The sequence below is a fragment of the Clarias gariepinus genome, chromosome 4, assembly GCF_024256425.1.
Source record: "Clarias gariepinus isolate MV-2021 ecotype Netherlands chromosome 4, CGAR_prim_01v2, whole genome shotgun sequence".
Classification (NCBI taxonomy): domain Eukaryota; kingdom Metazoa; phylum Chordata; class Actinopteri; order Siluriformes; family Clariidae; genus Clarias; species Clarias gariepinus.
In genome coordinates, this window is record NC_071103.1 from 16117692 (window position 1) to 16141799 (window position 24108).

The following is a 24108-nucleotide window of genomic DNA, read 5'->3' on the forward strand; positions in this document are numbered from 1 at the left end:
TTTTTGTGCCACCATTATAGTTTACATCAAACAAAATAAAAAAAAAAAAAACTATGTTTTGAAATAAAGTAAAAAACCTTCATTGTATACATCTAGTCAAACGTTTAGACACAATTCTAATTCCATGGTCTTTCCTGAGTTTTATTCCATTCTACATTATAAAACAATGCTGAAGGCATCCAAAATGTGCAATAATCTCATCTGAACAGGTGATATTGAGATATGTATTCTACTTATGCTCTGTAAACCCTGCATAACAGCTCTAATCTGAGGTGCTGTTAGTTGGTGGTTTTTGAGGCTGGTAAACTTTAAATGAACTCCTCTGCAGCAGAGGTAAGTTCCGGTCTTGCTTTCATGGGATGTTCTTCATGCGAGCCAGTTTCATCATGAGTTTGATGGGTTTTGCAAATGCACCTGACAATACTTGTACGTGCATGTTATTCACAAATAACATGCAAGAACTATTCCAGAGCAGCTGACCTTAAAATAACAATTGTTGTTGTTGTTGTAATTCCTTAATGACCTAATACCATATGTGTTATTTCATAGTTTTGAAATCTTGAGTATTGTTCTAAAATGTAGAGAGAAAAAAAGTACATTTATGTCCAAACCTTTCATTGGTACTGTATAGTTCAGGCAATATTTCAAGACCTATTAGCCCGAATAAAGGGGTAGCTGTAAGTGTAAGTTGATCCACCTGATCCATCCCTTAATAAAACTTGGCTTGTTTTGTTACTGAACAAGTGCTTTATTTCCATACTGTAATATAGCTGCTGTGATCTCACATCTGTACATATGCATAGACAAACAAATAAACAAACACAAACATATATAAAATGTACAAAGTTATGCAGGCATGTTTGAATCCGGGACATGGAATAAACGAGGAAAGGTTTACGCTCGAAAATGAACAGACATTTGAACAAACACTTGAAGTGCTATGCAGACATTATTTACAACATGTACCAAACATTGACTCCTTTCAAGAAGAAAGGTGGTTGCATTACATGAGCAAGATTAATGAGAATCTATACAATATTTATATTTTTATGCTTCAAATGATACATTTATACTTTTTTTTAATGTCCACCATTTCGCAAAAAAATAACATTCACTCACATATACAAGCACACGTTTTTTTTTCCTCTCCATTTTCTTAGAAAGCAAGTAGAAAAAGACAAAACTATTCGCCCATTGTAAAAAAGGAACGATGTCCAAATCAAGAAGTTGAGATTAATCTGTATTATTTTCTTTTACAAATCATTCCAGTTGAATCTTTTTTTCGCTCTCGGCCTCTGCAGTGAGCAGAGGTGATGTCGCCCGTCATGGACGTTAACCTGATCCGCTGTCATTTGAAATGAAACGACTGAGGAGATGAAATACTGCAGGACGTCTGATGGTTGTTTAACTTTGCTACTCCAGCGTGGCCTGAGACATGCCGCTGGATGAGAATCGTATCCAACGACAACCATGTGGTCCTCCATAGGGACCCACTGCAATGTTATCTTTCATGAGCCTTTCTGGTTAAGCCAGTTACATACAACCTTTAATGTCATTTAGAATGTGAATGCAAAAGTTCTGCACAAACATCACGTCTATTTTTAGTCTGGAATAAGACAGCTATGGTGGCCAACTTTCTCGCTAGCTCACTACATTGCTATGCAGGAGAGAGCTAGAGTGCAGTATTGAAATGCACACTGAGATGACACACGTGTCCTATTATCAGCTTTGTGTTTAGCCCGTAACAAACCACAAGTATGGAAGAAAGAAAAAGAAAAAGCCTTTTTTTTTTTTTTTTACAGTGCTACATGTAGCAAGTGCTGGCTTCAGTCGCATTGTCCATTGGGGAATCTGCTGCAACTGACCGAATGCAAACACAACACATGAGGTCTTAAACTCAATAGAAAACATTATTGTTCTATTTCACATTACTACCCCAACCACCTTCACAGTGTGAAAACCCTACAAAGGTTATCTACAAAGTTTCGTAGATAGAAAGAGACATCTGAAAGAGATATCTGAAATCGTTTAAAGCTATAAGAGCATCTAGACACAAAGTCTGAAAGTGAAGATATACATTTCCTTGGATTCCAGTAGGAAAGCCCAAAAAAGGGACTCCTTTTTTTTTCTTTTTCTTTTTTTTTTGGGAGATACAAAAGGCTGCGATGCCTCTGTCTCCATGGGACGACAGGGGCTTCATCTCGCTGGTGTGGGAACAGAAGAATCACTGAGTCTTCAATATGGCTATTTCAAACTCTGCTACACTGGCAGAGGTCAAAGTGCATAGACAGCTACATGGATCCTCCTCTAAGAGTGGAGGTGCTTGAGCACGTTCCCGCTCCAGACACAGTGCTGCTTGGTGAAGGAAGGTGAAGGAAATCAATACGTTCCAATTAAGAGGGCTAAAATGTCCTTGACATTGAGCTGCAGGATACTTGAGAGGTCAGCTGCTGGAAGTATGACCCTTCTCTCCTGTTGTGGAGGGGGAACATTTCGGCGCAAACAATTTCATTGGGCTTGAACATGGATGCCTGGGAAAAGTAAAAAAAAGTCAAGGTGCTCTCATCACAGGCCTCCGTCGTCCAGAGGATTACCCAAGTGTCCACCAAAGTGAATGCCCCACACACAGCTCCATGCAAACAAGCAATCGCTTTGAACTTTTACAAAAGAGCACAAAACCTTCAACACAAAACGAAAAACAAAACCAAAAAAATTGTATGATATTAATAATGACTGACATTCTTGTCACAACATAGTTGAGGCACATTGTGAGAGTTGGAAAGCATAGTTTAGATTGGTACCTGTTTAGAAATAGTAAAATGCTACATTCTCTTAGAGGCAGACAAATGAACTAAAGCGCTCTGTAATGAGTCGACGTTAAAGGGAGACAGTTAATCAATGCAACCTCATCAGGGGTTCAAGGCCTGCTCAGCCTCTCGTGGCTACAGTGGGCAGCTTCGTGTCTGGGATTATGTAGTCCTGAGGTAAAAGAGGTCTTTTGTACAAAGATACAAAGGGCAAAAATAGGGTTCACATTGGAATGTCCTTAGAATGATAAGAAGCTGCTATCAGTATGAAGATCTCCAGTGCAGCGGCAGATTTGACCTCCTACGGACCCCGACGTATCTGCTGTAGGAAAATCTGTAGACCTCTATTAATTCTTTGCTTGGTCCTTGAGAGGCAGGGCTGCCCATAAAGCTTTCCGAAGCACCCGATCTGGACGTCTTTCAATCCAGACAATCTAATCAACATCTGTTGAGTCTGTTAGACTGTATGATCGTATTGCATACTGCATAATCATAGAGCAACCAGGAGACAGACTCATCTGGCCATGCTCGAAAAAGGGTAGATTTCAACTTTATATTAATGCAAAAGAACAATGGCCGTGCAGGTTTAAACAAACACTGATTACTGGTGATTACATTATTTTCTTTCTCTACAGAAGGCCTTTGTAACATGGCCCAGAGGTTTTTAGTAAGCAGAGATGTCTCCAGGGTGTCACCGTGCTGAGATTCGGCATATGGCTAGAGCGGCCAATGAGATTCACGCGCGCACACACATACACACACATAAACAGTGGGCCTCACCATAACTCTGACGCATGGTCAACAAGGCAGACACTCGAAATCAAATCTAATACTACTTGATATACTGCAAGCTTAATTTAAAAATTCATGGCCACCGCTGAAAACAGCACAGGCGAGCACCAGCTAAGCAGCTACTTTAATGCTGATGTGGGGATGTGAATTAAAACTGGTAAAATGCAAATAAATGACAGCTAAGTTGTTGAGCATACGTCAGACTGATGTATATTGCTTCCATTTAACATCGTTATTGTCATCAATACATAATGGATTCTCAATTAGGTTTTCTTAGTTCATCGCCTTACAGGAGACTGGAAGTGTGACAGAACAATTAATTCTCCTAAATCATTTGTAGGTAGAAAGATATAAAAGGAACAGCTGTTTTTGGCATTACAGTTCAGAGCAATGAGAAAGGACACATCAAGGCTGCAATTCGAATGCTGCATACGTGGGAAGGCAGTAGTATTCGAGGGACAGTCAGTAAAATCAGTAAAAAAAAAAAAAAAAAGAAGAATAAAAAAAATCAGTAAAACACGCAAAAACACAACAGTCTCAAACTCTCTCCTGATATGTAAAATCACGGTGACTTTCTGTGAACAGGTCATGCTTAAAAGTTCAGCAATGGATTCATTTTGATGAGCCTCCTTTTGAAACTATGTTCAAATTACTAAACAAACAAACAAACAAAAAAAATCATGAGATTTACATGTACCAAATACATATGGAAGAAAGAACTGACACAGAGGCCCAGAGGTGTGCCTTTGTTCACGGAGCTCACGGTGCAGCTGTTCGAGCGTCTAAGACAGAGAAAGAGTGTCTCTAGTGGATGGGGTTGATGTCTGTGCAGTGATTGGGGGCTGTGTTGGACGTGGTGATGGTGTTGTGCTGGATGACCTGCTGCTGGGTCACAGGGGTCGGACTTCCTGCTGGACTGCTTTCTGGACCTGAGGACCAGAGGAATACATTAGCTTTGCGTGTTTTTGTGTGTGTGTGTGTGTGTGTGTGTGTGTGTGTGTGTGTGTGTGTGTGCGTGTGTGTGTGTGCACGCACGTGTGTGTGCAGTCACAGTTGGCTGGGCTGTGATTGATAGCAAAATTCAGACTTCCTTCAAATTGCAATAATCTAGAAGACAGTATTAACATGGAATATCATCTGTTGTAGAGATGGAACCAAAAACAAAAGGCAAATACATTATTTGAACAGATGTGGTATTCTAAACAGATACAGATACAGGAGATAAGAGTTTTTTTTTTTTGGCCATTGGTTGAGAATAGTGGTGTGGATCACAATGGAGAAAGAAATCAAGCAAGATGTTTTTTACTGATCTGTGATCAGATCTAATATGAATCTTCTGGGATCTTTAAGAAACAAGTAACGGTCACATTAATTAACCTGAATGTGAGTTAACGTCTCATGCATTCAGCACTCATTCAGGTCAGGATCACATCAGCTACAAATATACACTCACTGGCCACTTCATTACGTACACCTTTCTATAACTGGATGTCCTTAATTCTTCATGGCATAGATTCAACAAGGTGCTAAAAACATTTCTTGAAGATTTTGGTCAATACTGACATGATAGAATCACGCAGTTGCTGCAGATTTGTCGAATGCGAATCTCCTGGTGCTTTATTGGACTGAGGTCTGGTGACTGTGGAGGCCGCTTGAGCACTGCGAACTCTCCGTCATGTTCAAGAAACCACATTGAGATGGTTTTAGCTCTGTGACATGGTGCATTTTCCTGCTGGAAATACCCATCAAAAGATAGGTACATTGTGGTCATAAAGGGATGGATGTGGTCAGCAACAAGACTAAGATACAATCCCCCACACCATGACACCACCACCAGCCTGAGCTGCTGATACAAGGCAGGAGTCGTACGTTCATGTTGTTCACACCAAATTCTGGCCCTACCGTCCCAATTTCACAGCAGAAATGGAGACTCATCAAACTCAAATATTTTAACATATTTCTAATTTTTGTATTGTCTCATTTTCCTATTGAAGCCTTAGTTGCCTTTTCCTAGCTGACAGGAGTGATACCCGGTATGGTCCTCTGCTGCTGTAGCCCACCTGCTGCAAGGTTCAACACGTTTTGCATTCGAAGATGTTCCTCAGCATACCTGAAATTTTGTAATGAGATGTTATTTGAGATATTATTGCCTTTCTGTCAGCTCAAAACCAGTCGGACGACTCTCCTCTAACCTCTGTGATCAACCCAGAGAACTGCCACTCACTGGATATTTTCTTCTTTTCAGTCTCCTCGCTGTAAACCCTAGAGATGGCTGTGCTTGAAAATCATGATAGATCAGCAGTTTCTGAAATACTCAGACCAACCTGTCTGATTTGTCCAACAACCATGCCACATTCAAAGTCATTTAAATCATCAACAATGCTAGGTTTGAATTTTAGCAATTCGTCTTGATCATGTCTACATGCCTAACTGCACTGAACTGCTGCCATGTGATTGGCTGATAAGATATTTGCGTTAACAAGCAGTTAAACAGGTGTACCTAATAAAGTGGCCAGTGAGTGTCTTTACAGTATATATTGGGGAATAAAGTAAAGTAATATTTTTAACTATTAAAATAAAAAATTAAAAAATTAAAAAAAAAATTTAATTTAAATTCAATTAATTTTTTTTTTAACTATTAAAACTGCATGAGCAGAAATACTATAATAAGTGATGAGAGCCAGTATCCACCCCCCCATGCCGAGAATGCTGGGATTTATATACTGTATATATAAAAAAAATCCTTTCAGTTTATGTCATAGAGTTAAAAGGTGTAAATGATCAAATAAGCATTTACTGGTTGTGTTTTTTTTATGATACAATGAGAAGTATGATACACACATATTAAAATCCCTTATCAGTGACTGCTTATCCAGAATGTGTATGTGTGTGTGCCATAATGTGTGTGAACACTGAAAAGAGAATGCGTTATATACAGTAGTGCCACCACTGGGCAGATGTTTGTAACACTCACTGAGGTAACCCTGTGATTCCTTCTGCATGGCGGTGATGGGACAGTCTTTGTGTGTCAGTAGGAGCTGCTTGAGCTGAGTCACCTCATTCTTCAGCATACTCACTTCATTCTGCCAACAACAAACAGCCACTTCAAACATTTCATCCACCAGAAGAGTTAAATACTTCGGTGGTATGTTAGCAATAATCTGAGATTATAAACTTATATCCTGATGAACTACTAAAGAGTGCCTTCTATGTGTCAGTATCTATTATCAGGTTTGTCTACAGTCAAAATGACACACTGCTTAGATATCCATGAAAAAAGAAATCTTTCATACCTAGAGGTGTTATTATGGTGTAATGCATAACCATGATGATGATTATCAACAATTTTAAAAATTAACTTGAGTGTGTGGTTAACAGACTTCACAGCAGACACTCGCTCATCTGTGGTTACGAGTCTCATTACAAACGAGCACATGGCTGCGGCTGGTCTTATTAAATAAAGAATTTGAATATCCTGTTTGTTTAATGAGGAGAAGGAAGCCAAAACAAGCCTGGGCAATGCACTTATTTGGAGAATGCCAGTGTGATGAAAGCGAACAAACTACTTAAACATGTCTTTTATTGTCTGTTGGCTAATAAGAATCAGACAAGCAGTGTGAGAACCAAGTAAGCAGGGAGAAAAAAAAAAAGAGTTTAATCAGTTACACTGTGAAGTCTTACACTGTCACTCTAACTTACAGATTTATTTACAGCAATATAATAAAGAACATATTGTTTAATATGAATATTTTGAACTGATTAATACTTTGGAATTGAGCTGGGACCATATGCAATGTTTAACAGAAACTGTGGTTTTGATATACTGTAGTTATCATGCAAATCTCCTAACTTTTGTGATGTGGTTTTCGGGTTTTCAGTTCCAAAAACCCCCACTCTCACCAGCAACTGGACCTTTTATAGTTTCATTTAGACAGCATGTGCCCTTTGCTCCTTCACACATAGGCCTATTTGAGCTCCATCTGCTCCCTGGATACAGTAGCATCAGCTGTCACTCTAAGCACATTTATGGGCCACTGTACCTGACCTAATGTGTTGTGAAATATGATACCCTGATGGAATACGTTTAGCAGAATCAGCTCTGAAATGGTTTGAAATGGAAACAGAGTAGGATGCATGTGGGAAAACTGGGACACAGTCCATACCTGCAGTTGCATGTTAGTCTGGGTGAGCTCCTCAGCTTTCTTCTCAAGAGACATCACCCACACTTTCCTCTTCTGCCTGCAGCGTGTAGCAGCCGCCCGGTTCCTCTCTAGAAACTTGCGCCGGCGCTCGTCTGGGTCCTCATCCACCACGCGCCGGCGCCGACCCCCGCTGGGTGGTCCAGACTGCAGCGTCTGCGTGGGCTGCATTTGCTGTGCAGCCGGGGATAACTGTTAAAAAATGTAAAGGCTGTCTTTTGGGAAACCAATACCATATAATCAGCCATCAGTCATCACTACTGCATGTCCTTCTACAGAACTTGTCAAAAAATCACCTGTCTAAAATCTGCCTAGCATTTTGGGAGGTTCCTTTAAAACAACACATGTTCTGTGCACGTGCCCAATTGGCCCTGTGATGGCCGTGGTCGGGAGAGAAGCACACTGATTTACAGGCTACCCCGCCCTCATAAAGTGGTGCCACAGTCCAGTTTTCCACCGCCCAGGTCCATTCAGACTAATACTTCTAGATGTCCAGTGAAACAGGTCTGCTAGCAGCTTAGCATGCCCACAAAAAAGCTCTTTGACGTGGACTTGGCTGTGGCTGGTTCTTGCAGTCATCAGATCACTGCAGGTTGCATTAGGGTGTTGGAAAATGCAGCAGCTTTGATGAATGGTGTGGATACAGGCTGTCTTGTTTGGCTTAATAATACGCTGGAGGCAGAATTTCCGCAACACGAAAAGACAGACTGAGCTGGAAAATTCCATAAAGAGCTGGGCAATGAAGTCACAAACCTGAAATTCTTTCATTTCTTATCCCATTACACTTACTTTTATAACTTTCTTATTATGTATTAGTGATCCTACCATAAAATGTTATGCTGCATCTTCTTTCTTTTAAAGAGAAGAATGTTTTTCTTTTTTTCCCCTATAATGAGTTTTTTATACTACACACATCTACAATTCTAGTCAAAGCTCTACTAAAAAAATACAATACATTTCTGACCATAATGCAAATTATAGTGATATCTGAAAGTGGCAGCTCTGATAGACTGTCCACGTTCTAAAGAAAGAGCTTTAGGGGTTAGATAGACTAGTTATTCTTCTATTGCATTTTTAAACTCAACCTAAATTTCATTCTCCTTATAAACATTCAAAATCATCACACCTACAGTAACAGTAATACAATCTATAGGTAAGCACTAAGAAACACTTTATGATATTCAATTATGACATAAAAAGAATATTTTACACCCTGTCATCTGTTTTTAGTTCAACTCCAACTTGTACACACCGATCAGCCACAACATTATGACCACCCTCAATATTGATTAGGCCTCCCCTTGTGCCACCGAAACAGCAATGACCTGTGTGTTCTGACACTTTTCAGTAGCTCATATTGGATCAGAGTACATGGACCAGCACTTACTCCCCAGGTGTATCAGTGAGCCTTGGCCGCACTGGTATCACTTTTGGTCGGTTCTCACTGCTGCAGACCGGGGATTTCCCACAAGAGCTGCAGTTTTGAATTTGCTCTGACTCAGTCTTTAAGCCATCACAATTTGGCCCTTGTCAAAGTCTCTCAAATCCTTACGCTTGTTTATTCCAACAGATCGACTTCAGGGACAAAGCGGTCACTTGCTGCCTAATATACCCTCTCACTTCCAGGTGTTATTGGAGTGAGATATTGTAACTGTAGCTACTGTAAGTTGTTCAAGGAAGGGAAACCTGTGAACCGCGACAGGGTCATGGGTGGCCAAGGCTCAGTGATGCACATGGGGATCCTTGTAGTCTGATCCAATAGCAGGGTTACAGAACACATTGGTCATTACTGTTTTGGTGGCAGAAGAGGGGACCTACTAAACTGTACTAAGCTGGACCTACTCTACAGATAGAATATGTGATATTTGGAGGATCTCCATAATAATTCAGTAATGTGTATACAGTCATGTTAACAGCGCATTTATTCATTAGTGATTCCCATCCTCTTCATATATCAACCAATTATTGGACAGCTTTACAAATAACCCTGGAATATAGTTAACACAAATAATAATTCTCATAATGTTAGCATTTTTTGCTACCAAACGTATCTGTTATAGTTTAATTAATACTTATCATAATGTTAGCTAACTCACTACCCTGTTTCTGGTTTATGTAACATTACTGTGACAGTTTCATTGTACCTAGCTAGCCTGCTGTCAAACTTGGCTACTGACTGAATATACCAGCATAGGATCCTAATAAATTAACACATGCTGTATATTTAGGAAGCTCTGATAGCTACAAAATTCAAAAAGGTCCTGCTGGAAATGTAATCTAATATTGTTTTATTGAGATATATTTTTAAATTGTTTTATTTAGATAACTAACTAGCTTTGCTTATCAAAAAGACGCAGACGTTTCTTCCTGGTTGCAAACATATGCATACAGATATTTATGTTTAATAATGTTTAGACTTTAATAAAACACAGATGTGCTGGAATGAATCAAATAGCTTGAGCCAATGCACTATAATACATTTTAGTTGAGAAAGGTCTAAAAGGTTTAAAACAACACACAGTCTGTATTGTTTTAAACGCCTCTTTGAGATCAGAGGGTCCTCAAAATGTACACATTTTTTGTTTATGTGTATTCCATACACCATATACTGTACCACATCTTAATACAAAAGTATACAAAATATTGTTTTGACTTGACTGGACAAGTTGCACTTGATCATTAGTATATTATATATTTGGCCATAAAATACGTACAGTTATTGTAACACACACCTTAAATAATTTGCAGCTTTCAAAACCTAATGAATATCTTACCATACAGCAAGACGTGTGAGAAGCCAATTAGAGCATCTAGTTTGCTCACATCAGAAGGAATTCTGAATCATTTGAATAGAGACATTTTTTTCAGACGTAATTCATTATATCTAATATAATATTTTTTACTATATACACCAAACTGGCAGCCTCTTTAACAGTCCTGAGATTCTAGAATTTGGTGTAATGACAGTCAGACATTTCAGGTTGACCAACAGTTGGTCTGATTGGTCATAATTTGAAGTTAATTGAGAACACATCATTGGCTGTATTTAGACCCAGTGCCTTTTTGCTCTTGATACTATTGGAAAATCTCTGCCATGCAGCCCAAATGTAGGGAAAAGTGTTGACTTCCACATATCTGGATCCCATTTCCGAGCAATTTCCCATGAACTGAGGGCTTATGGTACCATCAAGTCACCATTTGCATGCAAATACGAAAATACTATACAGTCAATGTGGTGGTTCAGTTATGAGGGATGAATTTTCATCTAAGTTTCACAGAGTCTCACCTGAGCCCCAAAACAACAACAAAGGAACCAGTGAAAAAGATCAGGTACCAAAGTATGTCAGTAAAGTCAATGTACGGCAATGTACGGCAAACATAACCTGTGCTTTGTAACGTTATGAGTTTAAATGTCTTTAGCCTATTTGTTTGTGAATGTTTGGCCTGACTTCTTTGCATGTGTGCTGAGAATACAGAAGCATTGCTCCTCTGAAACTGATTTTCTGTTTGGTTGTTATAGAAAAAAGTCCCTTCTAATGTGTATCCATGCTAAAGAAAAAACATGAAACATCTGATCACACAGAACATAATGGATTCTGTATCAATGGCACATTAGGGGAAATAATTTATCTAAGATTATTTTTGCAGCTCCTTTTATAGTAAATAACAACAGTATGTTTCAGACACAGCCTGTAAAAATGACTGACATGAAAGAGTCGGACAGGAATAAAATCCAAATAAATACAAAGATATGGAGCTGTTTATCACCAAACAATATGGTACACAGAAAGGTAATTTAGAACAGTTCAACTCAATATAAATCATGTGGGCTCATGTTCACATCAATGACACTTGATGACGCTTGTCTTTATTAAACACTACCTAAGGATACTGACAGTGATATTTTTAGATTATATAGAATATAGAAGTACCTGGGGAGCAGCGGGGTGCATTGGTGCGTGAGGAGACGTCTGATGTCCATGTGCAGGGTGTAGGTGGCCCGGATGAGAGTTATGGTGCCCGTGACCCTGCGGGTGATGGTGGCCTGTCTGGGTGTGGCTATGGTGATGGCCGTGGTGTGGGTAACCATGGGGTGGGCCCTGCATATGCTGGTGAGGGTGAGAATGCAAATGGTGATGGCCGGTCTGTTCTTGCCGCGACGACATCATGTCCATCATGTGACCCATCGTATTCATGTTGCCATTAGATATTGAACCCGGATGGTGAGCCAGAGCAGCTTTCAGTCTCTTTAAAGAAAAAAAAAGAAAAAAAAAGAAAAAAAAAACAGCCATTTAAGAAGCGCTGCAAGCTAGAACATAAATGAATTTAGTGATGTATAGCGCTCCCTGCTATTTACATGGAAACAATATAAAGAAGGATTCACTCTAATGAAAAGCACCTTTGGTCAGAGGTATAACACACAAGCCTTTTTTAATGAAGTATGACCAAAACAAGTTACACAGCTGCCAGAGGGTGCAACCATGATTCATAAGAGGCAAGTAAACAGAACTTGTCTTTCCTTTTAGATGCACATAAAACTCACAAGGAAATATGGCTGTAATTCTTCATTTGAGTGCCTTGTTCATATATATATGCCGAGCCACACTCATACACGCACTCAAGACTGCAATTTACACTTCCTCTAGGATGTGCATAAACACAATCTTCCACTATCTGTCATCACTCTCAACTTTCATATCCTCCTATGAACTCTACCAATGACAGCAATACTGCCAATATGGCCTATACACTATACAACTTCCCCTTCTGTCTTCCTTTCTGCTTTAGATGTGTGGGAGACTTAAATGCTTTGCACAGACCTACTCAGAAAACCTTTATGCCTTGAAACACTCAGTCAAAGTGCCTGTGTTTAGTGTGTGTTTACCTGCCTGCACTCTCTCTCTCTCTCTCTCTCTCTCTCTGAGCTGTTTTTCTGGGCAGCTCTTTAACCACCCAGACTATTAACAAACCCACAAACCCAGTCATAAGCTGCCAAAATGTGGCCAGTAGTGTGATCTGCCTGACAGCAAACGAAGGCAAGCTTTAAAAAAAAAAAACTGCATCTATGTCTGGACGCATTCGTTTTGCCTTTTAGACTTGCGCTGGAAAGTAAACGTATTTTTAGAGTGTGTTGAGTCTACAGCATGTACAGTATTTCCATTTGAGCTGCACAGGTGGAGTCATTTTTATAAAGAAACAGACTTAATGGTCAACAAGAAGCAAGAGAGAAATAGGAATCTAGGCACAATTGGAACATAGGAAATATCCAGCTTTTACAGTTTTTAGGAAAGACTGTAGTATACGCTGATAATAAAGTACTGTATAATGACAATATTACAGAAACTGTCACTCGGCCACTCCAGATGCTGTCAGTCAGAGCCAGTGACTGGAGCAGTCTCTTCTCTTGCCAAGAAGCGTGGCCAGCTGGCCAGGATCAGCACACGGCATCATTCATCCAACCTCTCCTCCGCCCTACTCCTCTGTTTTTCTCAACCATCTACCCCTACCTCCCCCTCCTCACTCCCACTCACTCCCCCTGTCACTCCTCTCACTACTACGGGGTGGACAAACTCAGATGTTGACAGCTTTACCCATAAAACACCACAGCACAGCTCGTCTAAGACTTTCGAGTTAAAAAGCATTACCCCACTCACGAAAATATGAATCAACAGCAATGAATCCAAGTTTATATTCGCTTTAGGGTTTTTAAACAAATCATGGTTGCTATTTACCAAAATAAATCCAGATCAATTTGGTAATTTTTTCATGTACTGAATTTCACTGTTCCTGTACCAGCCAAGGAGAGCCACCCAATCCCTCTGAGCTATTTCCATTCCCATGCAATGTGCTGTGGCCAGACACATCACTGGTTCCACATGTACTTTCGCCAGCTGCACACACACCTACACACCCATGTTTTACAGCAGTTTACAGCAGACAAGGTTCTCAATAATACGGGCACCGAACTTAGTGTTCACCGTTGCGACTACCAATGCAAACCACATAGCTGTACAGTGCTACACTTACAACAAAAACATCTGAAAACATCTAAAGCAGCTTTACCAGAAGACTGACTAACGTTCAAACACTGCACACCTTACACTGCCCACTAACTAAACACTGCACCCCACGCAGTCCACCAACTACTGCTGCATTCCTTAACATCTCCCCAAGCTCACACACAAACTACCACCAGCAACTGAGCATGGCAGGGTATTTTCAAATCAATGACTGATGAACTAAACTAATGGGCCCACAAGGAATACTAGCATAACATTCTCAGCAGACATCATAGATAAGCGTAGATCTTTACCACAGTTTAACTCATGTTCTGTTTCTGTTGCTCTGACACACATTGTGTACGCTAGTTTATTTGGTCACCAAAGAGACAACTATGACAGTTTGATTGAACAGTGACTTAATTAGCTTCCCTTTGTTTGCCATGTGCCTGGTTTTATAGATTTATTTATATCCGAGTCAAATATCCTGGAGATGTTTGTTCATAGCGAGCTGAAGATTTTGAGCTGGAATAAACAGAACTCATGTTCGCAATTTCTGTAAGGTTATTCCGTTTTTGCTAGGAGAGCAGAATCTTGAAAATATCCATTTTAGCAAATGCATACAGTTGAATCCCAGTGAAATCACAATATACATGCATGGTATGTAGGATATTTTAAATACATATAGACTTTTTCAGAAAAATGAAAACAATCCAGCCAACCAAACTGAATGCACTATTTTCAGTGGCTTGGTGTCACCAGCCATTCCACATGCTTCATTGTCTAATTTAATGCATGTTTAGATGCAACTTACTATATCCAGCCCTGACGGATGGAAGAAGAATGTGTCAAACCACCAACACTAAGGCACCATCATTCATCCATCCACCCGCCAGACATATTGGGGTCATAGGCCACAAAAACATATCTGACTGAGCGGACCACCCATCACTCCATGATAGGCTAACAGCAGTTGTGGCAATGCAGCTGTGCACCTATCTCTATCTCCCTCAGCCACTCTTGTCGGGTTGTTGCAGTTCCCACGCAGTGGAATGCCACTGTCTGGGGCTCGGCGGGCTTGACAAGCATCAGGCTAGCATCAGCAGAAGTGTCACTCTCATCTTGGCTGTGAGCCAGCAGAAGGAGGGAAAGGAGGAAGGAAAAGGAAGAAGAGAGGGGGAGTAGTAGAGTTTATCTTTTTTCTCCACTGAAGAGCTATCTATCCATCACTTCTGGGGCAAAGGGAAAGCGGGTGCTATCAGTATGCTAATGCAATCACCATTCGTTCTAGCTCCTTGCAGGCCCCCTACCCACCCCCAAATATTGCTCTTACGATGCAAAGCACACACTTAACATATATGTACACACAAGAATAAATGTTGCATGTTTTCCATATATACATACATTCCTTTGAAATACACTTTTAAATCACAATCACATTTATCCAAACTCTCACATTTTAACATAAAATAAAAAAGGCCTCTGCCTACATGTAAGCATTGCCTCAACCACATACACACATAAATTCACAAAACACTGAACAAATAACCATTTGGCAAAAAAAAAAAAAAAAAACTCTACAAAATTCCTTGAAAAAAATTTCAAACACAAAAATTCCCATAAAAATCTGTACTTTTTTAAAGTAAACTTTCTCACCAAAGAACAGGCACAGGCCAAAAGACGATGCAGAAGAAAGTCTGTCCAGTAATACTGAACTTCCCTAGACAACGTCTAATATATCCGGTGCACATTACGTCCGTACAAACCCTCGATGACGTTAGCCAAAAGCCTTGCTCAGCACGGCTGCAGTGTGTGCAGAAGCCTCATCAGGCATGATAATGAGGTGTAAACAGACATTAGAACAGTACAGGCTGACTGTGCTGCTCACACAGACCTGAAGCAGCAGCTGCATGAGCCTCTAATGACAGTCCGGCCTCTCCCTGTCACGGCAGAGCCATGGCTAAACACTCATTATCTTGCTACAGGTGGAGGCCTGTGAGGGCATGGGTAAATTGCGTGCTCTTCTTTGTTCTTATCCCTGTCTCACTCACCCTACGTTGTGATGTAGTGTACATCTTATAGACTCACATAGTTACAGACAGTGTACTGTTACTAGATCAACTTTACTACTACTACGTCGCTTGCAGACATACAGTTAGACTATGTGAGAATAATTTTATGTTCCCCAGACACAATCATTATTTTGATCATATTAATGCTTTCATAATGCTCATTCACACTTTGAAAGTGTTTTTACTTTCATAGTTCTAATAATTTCTGCCCTTTATCACAGTTGACCGATTATCAAAATTATTCAGATATAAGTATATGGTGTATCAATCATCTTGCGAAGTTTGTTTGAAAGCGGTAACTCATGGCCCTCTTGGACGTGTAGAAGCAAAAAACAATCTGTAATATCACCCTACTATCAATATATATTCAAACTTGCACACAATACACAAGGTCATGGTCATGTCAGGGTTTGTTAAAGGCACTTTTTCAGGGGTTTACCTTTCTGTATCTTAATTTGCCAGTGAAAATATACAGTGGAACTATTGGATTACGAGCATAATTTATTCCGGAAGCGGGCTTGTATTCCAAAACACTCATAAACCAAATTAATTATTATTATTATTTTCTATAAGAAATGATGGAAACTCAAATTATTTGTTCCACAGCCCAAAATAAATAAATACATACAAATAATTAACACAAAATATAAAGTAAAAATAAAACAAATTAACCTGCACTTTACTTAGTAAAAATAAATCCCGACATATAAGTGTTTCTGTTTGTGCATGCAGGCGCTGTGTATGTGTGTGTGTGTATGTGTATGTGTGTGAAAATAAAGTAAGCTCCCCCTCTTCCCCTTCTTGTCTTACACAATTACCCTTTCTCGAAGCTTTTCATACACACACACGCGCACACAACGGAAACACTGTTTTATCAGAAAAATATACAAGAAATCTCTTTAATGACACTCGATTGAGCGACACATTGTTGGAATCAGTGCTGTAAAGTCAAAATAAAACAAATTAACCTGCACTTTACCTTTAAAAAGAATTGCAACAGAGCAGTGTTTCTGTGTAGAGAAAAAGTGTGTGTGTGTGTGTGTGTGTGCCTGGGGCCAAGTGTGTCCAATAACGTGCGCGCACACAGACACAAAAAGGAGGCTTAAGCAGGGAGAGAAAATAGATTTTTAACCTGTCTAATGAGACTTGCTTTTGCTTTACATGCGCGCTGTACACACACGCATACAGATGAAATAAAATACAGTGCATCCCGGAGAGTACGCACAGCGCATCACTTTTTCTACGTTTACAGCTTAATTGGAGTCCACTTGTGATAAATTCAGTTGATTGAACATGATTTGAAAAGGCACACACCTGTCTATATAAGGTCCCACAGTTGACAGCTCATGTCAGAGCACAAACCAAGCATGAAGTCAAAGGAATTGTCTGTAGCCCTCCACAAATCTGTATTTCTGCTGCTTTAAAAGTCCCAATGAGCACAGTGGCCTCCATCATCCGTAAGTGGAAGAGGATTAAAACCACCAGGACTCTTCCTAGAGCTGGCCAGCCATCTAAACTGAGCGATCAGGGGAGAAGGGCCTTAGTCAGGGAGGTGACCAAGAACCCAATGGTCTCTCTGTCAGAGCTCCAGAGGTCCTCTGTGGAGAGAGGAGAACCTTCCAGAAGGACAATCATCACTGCAGCAATCCACCAATCAGGCATATACTGTATGGTAGAGTGGCCAGAAAATCTCATCAGACCAGAGAAGTTTGTTTCTCATGGTTTGAGAGTCCTTCGGGTGCTTTTTGGCAAACTCTACCATATAGGCCTGATTGGTGGAAAAAAAAATAATTCAATCTAATTTAGAATAAGGCTGTGACATAACAAAATGTGGAAAAAGTGATGTGGTGTGAATGCTCTACGGGTGCACTGTATGTTTTACGCGCACACACATGGTCACAGTGTTACAGTAAACAGTACACGCGTGCACGGATGTTGATTATACCAGTAAGGGACGTGCACTAAGACCCAGCAGGGGAGACGATTACCCACAATTCGGCAGCACAAGAAAAAGAAAAACTGTTGGCTCAGTTGTAATCACGTGATGCTCAGCGTCAAGACAAGAAGCACATGCGTGATACATGATACTCAGTACTAGTAAACCAAGACTTGCTTGTTTTCCAAGTCAAAATTTATTAAAAATCTTCTTTCAGGTGTTACTGGATTTTTTTTTAAGGTTTGTTTTGGTCAACTTAATATATTACCAGAAACCATATTTGATTATGGTAAATGCATGAATGAAGTGTAAAAGAAATGGACAATTTTTGAAAGTGTCTTGTCTTTTCAGCCTTTTAATACATTACTGTGTAGAAGTCTTTAGCCACCCCTCATTTCTTCATATTACATTAAATTCTGCAAAATATGAAGAAGGGGGGGGGTGGCTAAAGACTTGGCTCAAGATTTGGCATAGTACTGTACATCTTAAACAGTTAAAATGCAAGTGTCCATCCTAATACAGACCATAATAGAGTAACTACAGCAACAGTAACTACAGTAGTCTCCAGAAAAGCAAGCAATGAAAAGCATATCCAACTCAACACGAGCTGTGATTTATTTTCCAAATAATATATTTTGTCAAAATGGATTAGGCTTCTTATGTAGCATCATAAAATGTTGGTTTTCTTACAAAGTAATTTAAGGACATGCATTTTTGATGGCTAAAGTTACAACTAGTGTCTAAATTCTACTATATTATCCTTCACCTCTGACATGTTTCTTTTCTTGGTTCTCTCTCTTACAGGTACATAATGACACTTTAATGACATGTATTGTCACTTCGACTGTGACACGAGATTTTGAGTGATGTTGTACTGAGTGCTTTGGGGTGCATCCTGCCAACAGACTCAGGTTCCACGATATGGAGGGATGACTTCATATCAATAAAATAGTGTGAAAAGAGAGAGAGAGAGAGAGAGAGAGAGAGAGGGAGAGGGAGAGAGAGAGAGAGAATGAGAGAGAGAGAGAGTACCCCACCCAATGCTTCAGAAATAAATCAGACTAAATGAGATCAGAGGGAAAACGGAGCCTAGGTAGAAGAAGAGCTCTTTTCTGTGTGTGTGTGTGTGTGTGAGAGAGAGAGAGAGAGAGAGAGAGAGAGAGAGAGAGAGAGAGAGGTTGGTGAATATACTGTATGCAAGGCTCACAGCTCTTGCTGCTATCAGTAAGCACCTGTTACTGAACGTACTGTATGTTTCTCTCCCTCATCTTTGCTCTTTTCTTCAATTATTTTTCAACAAATTCCATGAACTATTTTAAAAATAAAAAATCATGGGAATGGTGTATTTGACATTATAGCTAAGAGCTTTTTTTTTTTTAATGTTTAAACTGATCGCCTTTTGCTCTCAAAAAAAAAAGGTTAATAAGCATTGAACCATACAGAGTGCACAGTCATAATGCTTGAACCACAGCCATAGACCACTGTAGACCTCAGGAGACTAGACCAGCCTTTATGTGTGCTTTACTGCTTATTGCATAAATCTGAGCCCCAAATTTCCTGGCACCATTTCCTGGTCTCTTTGGGCTCTTGAGTATTAGATACCCACCTGGTTCCTCATCACCCCTAAACCTCCATACCAGACACAAGGGCTGTCTCTTTCCAACCAGCTGTGGTGAACTCTAATGCGCATGCCCAAACTCTCCACCACACCCCCATTATCTCATTTTATGAGGCCTTCCCCCCTAAACACCACCCCACTTAGCCGAGCTCTGCCAGCAGCTGTGAGCTGGAACCTACTTAACTGATTTCTTATGGGAAGGCTTTTATGGAGGGAGAGGCACAAAATCTGGTATTACTACAAGCCTTACTGACATGACTATGTGTGCCACGTGCAATTATTGAAAGCAATTTGATTTGTTTTGTTTCAATGCATCAGCCCTAGTGAAAACGGCCAGAGATTGGATTAATTAAATGGTTCAGAGTGAACATGCTGACCTACGATCTTTTCCTCTATCACACCATAATTGTTCTGGACTTCAGCACATGGCTTACTCCAAAAAACGAGACAGACACTACGACAACTAGTTAAAAGAGGTTAAAACAGGAACTTTGAATGTTGAATTATGACACTATACCTGATAAAGGGAGAAAGCTAGCTGATATGATGGTCCTTAGAAAAGTAGCTATATTGTGCTAAAGCCAAGTCGAAGGGAATCAAGACTAAGACCATTGAAAGTGGGTTCAAACTGCTTTACTATAGTGTACATAATAAGGGAAATGTTGTACGTCTAAAATGCCAAAGGTGTAGTGGAAGTGAGAAGAGTGTCTGATAGAGTGATGAGTGTAAAACTGGAAGTGAAAGGGGTAATGATAAATGTCATCAGAGCATACGCTCCACAGGTAGGATGAGAAGTGAAGTAGAAAGAAGATTTCTGGAGTGAGTTAGACCAAGTGGCATTGAGTGTCCCCACAAAGGAAAAACTGACAACTAGTACAGAAGAAGTAAAAGAAAGTAAGGACTGAACCCTGGATTAGATGGTGAACACAGCATGGCTTACTACAAAAAATGGGATGTACACTATGAAATTTAACATTGCGTCATAAATGAAATCAAAATATTGAGTAGAAGGGAAGTTATGTGTCTCATGCTGATGAGCTTATTTTAAGCTTTAACCTTTTAACTAGTTCTACAAACTCTTTACCCACTAATGATGGCTACTAACGCTCGTACATTATAACACTACTGTACGTGTCAATGATGGCATAATAATAATAAATAAATAGGGCAATCTACTTGACACAGGCTTAAAGGCAAATAAGCAGCTGTATCAATGGTCTCTATTATTTTTTTTTTTTTAAACGTGGATAAAATCTAGTTTCTGTTTTATCCAGTGTAATCACTTGACGTGACGGTTTCTAATGGGCAGCATGAATCTATACTCTACAACGGTAAGAGATCAGCCTCAGGCTTGCTTGTTCATAACATTACTGTTGGCTTTTTATTACCACCACCGGTGGTCCAGACTTACCTACCTTAAGATATTTGTTAGCAAAAAAATAATCTGATATATCTGCTAAATGCCAGGAATGAAACATTATACTGACGTCTTTGTGTCTTTCAAAGAAACAGGGGCTTAATCCTGCTAACCAGTTTATACCAGCTGCCCCTGCAGCCACTGATTAATGTCAAAAGGCAAATGGGAAAACAGACTGAAAAGTCTTCCTTACTGATCCAACTCTACTCAATACCAAATTGGATGTTTGCTTTTACTTGTAGGACTGTGCATGCTTTTAGTAAAAGTGCTCTCCTTCACTATTTGCAGAATGGATAATGTTCTCAGTTGAAGCTGTACAAAATAATTTTCTCTCTCAAACTGCTTGTGCCTCGGGGTGGCAGGCTGGGTAATGCAGGAGAGGCCTAATCAGGCTCAGTTAACAAAAGCATAAACACACAGACGTCCTGGACTAACTAGGGCTAAGCAGCTGTAATCAGGGCTGCTCTTGCTGTGGACACAAACATCCATCACGTTACACTGTAGATAGTGCAGTGCATGACATTAGAGAAGTTCAAGGCTTCACAGTTCATCCATATCACTTACAAGTAAGGGCTTAAAAGAAACTCTCAGTTGACTATCAGTTGGATCACATTACTGTAAAAACAAAGCTGATTGTACCTTAAGCTGCCAGGTTTGCTATGACAGGTCAGTGAAAAATACCTGACTTCAAAGACCAAGTAAAAGTGTAATGGTGTGGATGGCCTGTGACTGCCGAACGAGGTCACATTTGGTACTGATCTGAATAGTGAGTGAGTTAGCCTTCACTCTGTGTGAGCAACCTGGAATAAATGGTTTAATAATTATGTCAAATTTGGAGAAACACAAGGCATGGTGTTTCCCAATCTGGCAACCACCTGCCTTTTTTTGTGTGTGTGTGTTTACTCATCAATCTCAGAAATACCCCTCATGAACGATAAAGCTGTCCTGTAAATAGTGAGGAGATTACAAATGCAACATCTAAAGCACATATATGGGTTGCAACTGAAACAGCACCACCAAGTTAGATTTTATGGTGGTTGTCTACACTGACAGGCTGTGAAGCGTGGATGCCCATGCAGCTAAAACAGTGTTATTGCAGCTAAAACAACAAGCTGCTACACTAAGACAAACACATGGTAGTCTCTCAATCCTCTGTCCACTCAATAAATAAACTTACAGCCAGCTGCAAAGCCAGGAACCTACAGTAAGATAGGAGCCTGTTCTTGTCTCGTCATCAAAAAAGAGGAGCTACGAAGTGCTGTTCGGATTCTCACACGTCACATTTTGAAACAGTATAGATCCGTACTTATTTACATATTTACACCTTCATTCTAATGATCATTTCTATTGCAACAACTCTCTCACAGGGCCTTACATGGATTTACGTATATATTGTATGTACTATTCACATACGATATAGTTTTCTTTTGATATTAAATGTATGCATTCAGTCGATCATATCTGCACATTACAGCTGCGTCTGAGCTCATCGCCACTCTCTAATGACATCATTCTCTGACAATGCCACCATTCATACAGATGTTGCTCCCGAAACCTAGATTCCAGCCCTCACTCGGCACATACTGCCTCACACACAGCCTGGCCTCCAGCCATAGGTGCTGCTGAGGCGCTGAACACAGCTCCATGTTCGACTATGCACTGACAAAAAAAAAGCCCCCACAGAAATCTATAGATAAATCACATTACATTTCGTACATCCTGACAAGGATCATTCCTCTGCACCAGAATTCATTATGACACGATGTGTTAATGAACTACAAACACTTTGTAGTAGCGTACAGACCTGCACAGGTTTCATGTCAGCCCTAGTGTGTTTAAGAAATCCCAAAGTCTCAGTTCTCTCATAAACCTTTTTACATCATCTTGAATGCAGTATCCCTCAGTGAACGTTTCTTTAAGATAGGTTCGCTTTTTTTTTTTTCTCCCCCACTCCAAGTAAAAAGGAGTACATTTACAGCCAGCCAAGAATGATGTCACCCAGCGCAGCGTGTGCCAGCACTTGGACCCAGTGGAGGAATGGTGCATGAACACATAGCATTGTTGACCACATAAAAAAGCCCACCTCCTAGCTTGATTCTTAGTGACAAATTTATTGTCCCTAGTAACAATGTAAACAATAGATAATTACCCCTCGATAACAAATCACACTTTTGCTGTGTGGCGTCACTCACATTACTAACGAGGCTAGCATTCCAACAAGGTCTTTGCTTTGGGAGGAACTTCACGGAAGGCTAGGCGTAAGAGCCTGCGCTTTTAAATCCACAAATTCGAGAGAGATCATGTGAAGCCTGCCTAGCTTGGAACCAGAAAGCAGGGGATTGGCATGTTATAAGTGCGGCTATAAAAGTGATTGTGGAGGTATGCTATAGGCTTTACACAAACGCAGAGTTTTAAACTGACTTTTAAAAGCCAGGCTTTTACAAATCCCTACAATCTTATATATCCCAAATACACATATGGTGATAATCTTAATTAAGGGCTAGAAAAGAAGTCGAGGGGAGAAGAGCTGAAACTTGATCTGCGGTTGTACAGTTGGCACGCATGCAACCTTTTCCCTCCCACTGATAAGACTGTGTTTGGGCTTCCCTCTCCCCAGAGACACAAGTGCTTTCATTTTTCCGAACAACTCAAACTAAGAAGGGTTCATGGGGAAAAGACAGGATCACACCCAGAAGTGCTTGCACATACACACATCCAATAGTCGCATATACTGTATACACACACACACACACACACAGACAGAGTCTGTGATGGATGTTGGCGAAAAACTTTGTGCAAATATGTATGTGTGCGCACGTCTTCCTGTGAGGTTCTGTTGTCTCACGTGTGGCTCTGAACACACACTAATACGAACCTGAGCCACAGAGGAGTGTTAGTGTGTGTGTGATGTCATGCTTGGAGCAGAATAGGGTGCTCTGTACAGCATTTCCTCTCTGGATTCAGATTCTTTAAATACAAAACATTCATGCAGGCTCACACACACACACAGACCCACAAACAGAGCACACACACACACACACACGTCACACTCTGCCTGCATCAGCTTCTATACCAGTGGCATTGTGCTTATGGTGTTGTGCCTGTGTGTGAATATATGTAAAAAGAGAAAAAAGGACAATGGATGTGCGCATAAAAATGTTGCAGCATTGCATTCATGCGTGTGTGTTTGTATAAGTGTGTGTGAGAGGTTGTATTAGTGAACCCTTGGGGAGGTTGAAAGAAGCTTATGCAGTATTCAGCCCTGAGA

At 40.2% G+C, this 24108-nt stretch overlaps 1 protein-coding gene across 2 annotated transcripts in view; it reads right to left on the reverse strand.

Moving 5' to 3' along the window:
* Positions 1-2750: 2750 nt before the first annotated feature.
* Positions 2751-24108, reverse strand: part of creb5b (cAMP responsive element binding protein 5b) — a 56606-nt gene continuing 35248 nt past the window's right edge. For both annotated transcript variants that reach the window (XM_053493530.1, XM_053493531.1), the window contains exons 8-11: positions 11731-12045; positions 7763-7990; positions 6574-6682; positions 2751-4528 (exon numbers count right to left, since the gene is read on the reverse strand). In XM_053493530.1, coding sequence (XP_053349505.1) covers positions 4404-4528; positions 6574-6682; positions 7763-7990; positions 11731-12045 — 777 coding nt within the window. In that variant the 3' untranslated portion in view covers positions 2751-4403. The remainder of the gene's footprint in view (positions 4529-6573; positions 6683-7762; positions 7991-11730; positions 12046-24108) is intronic.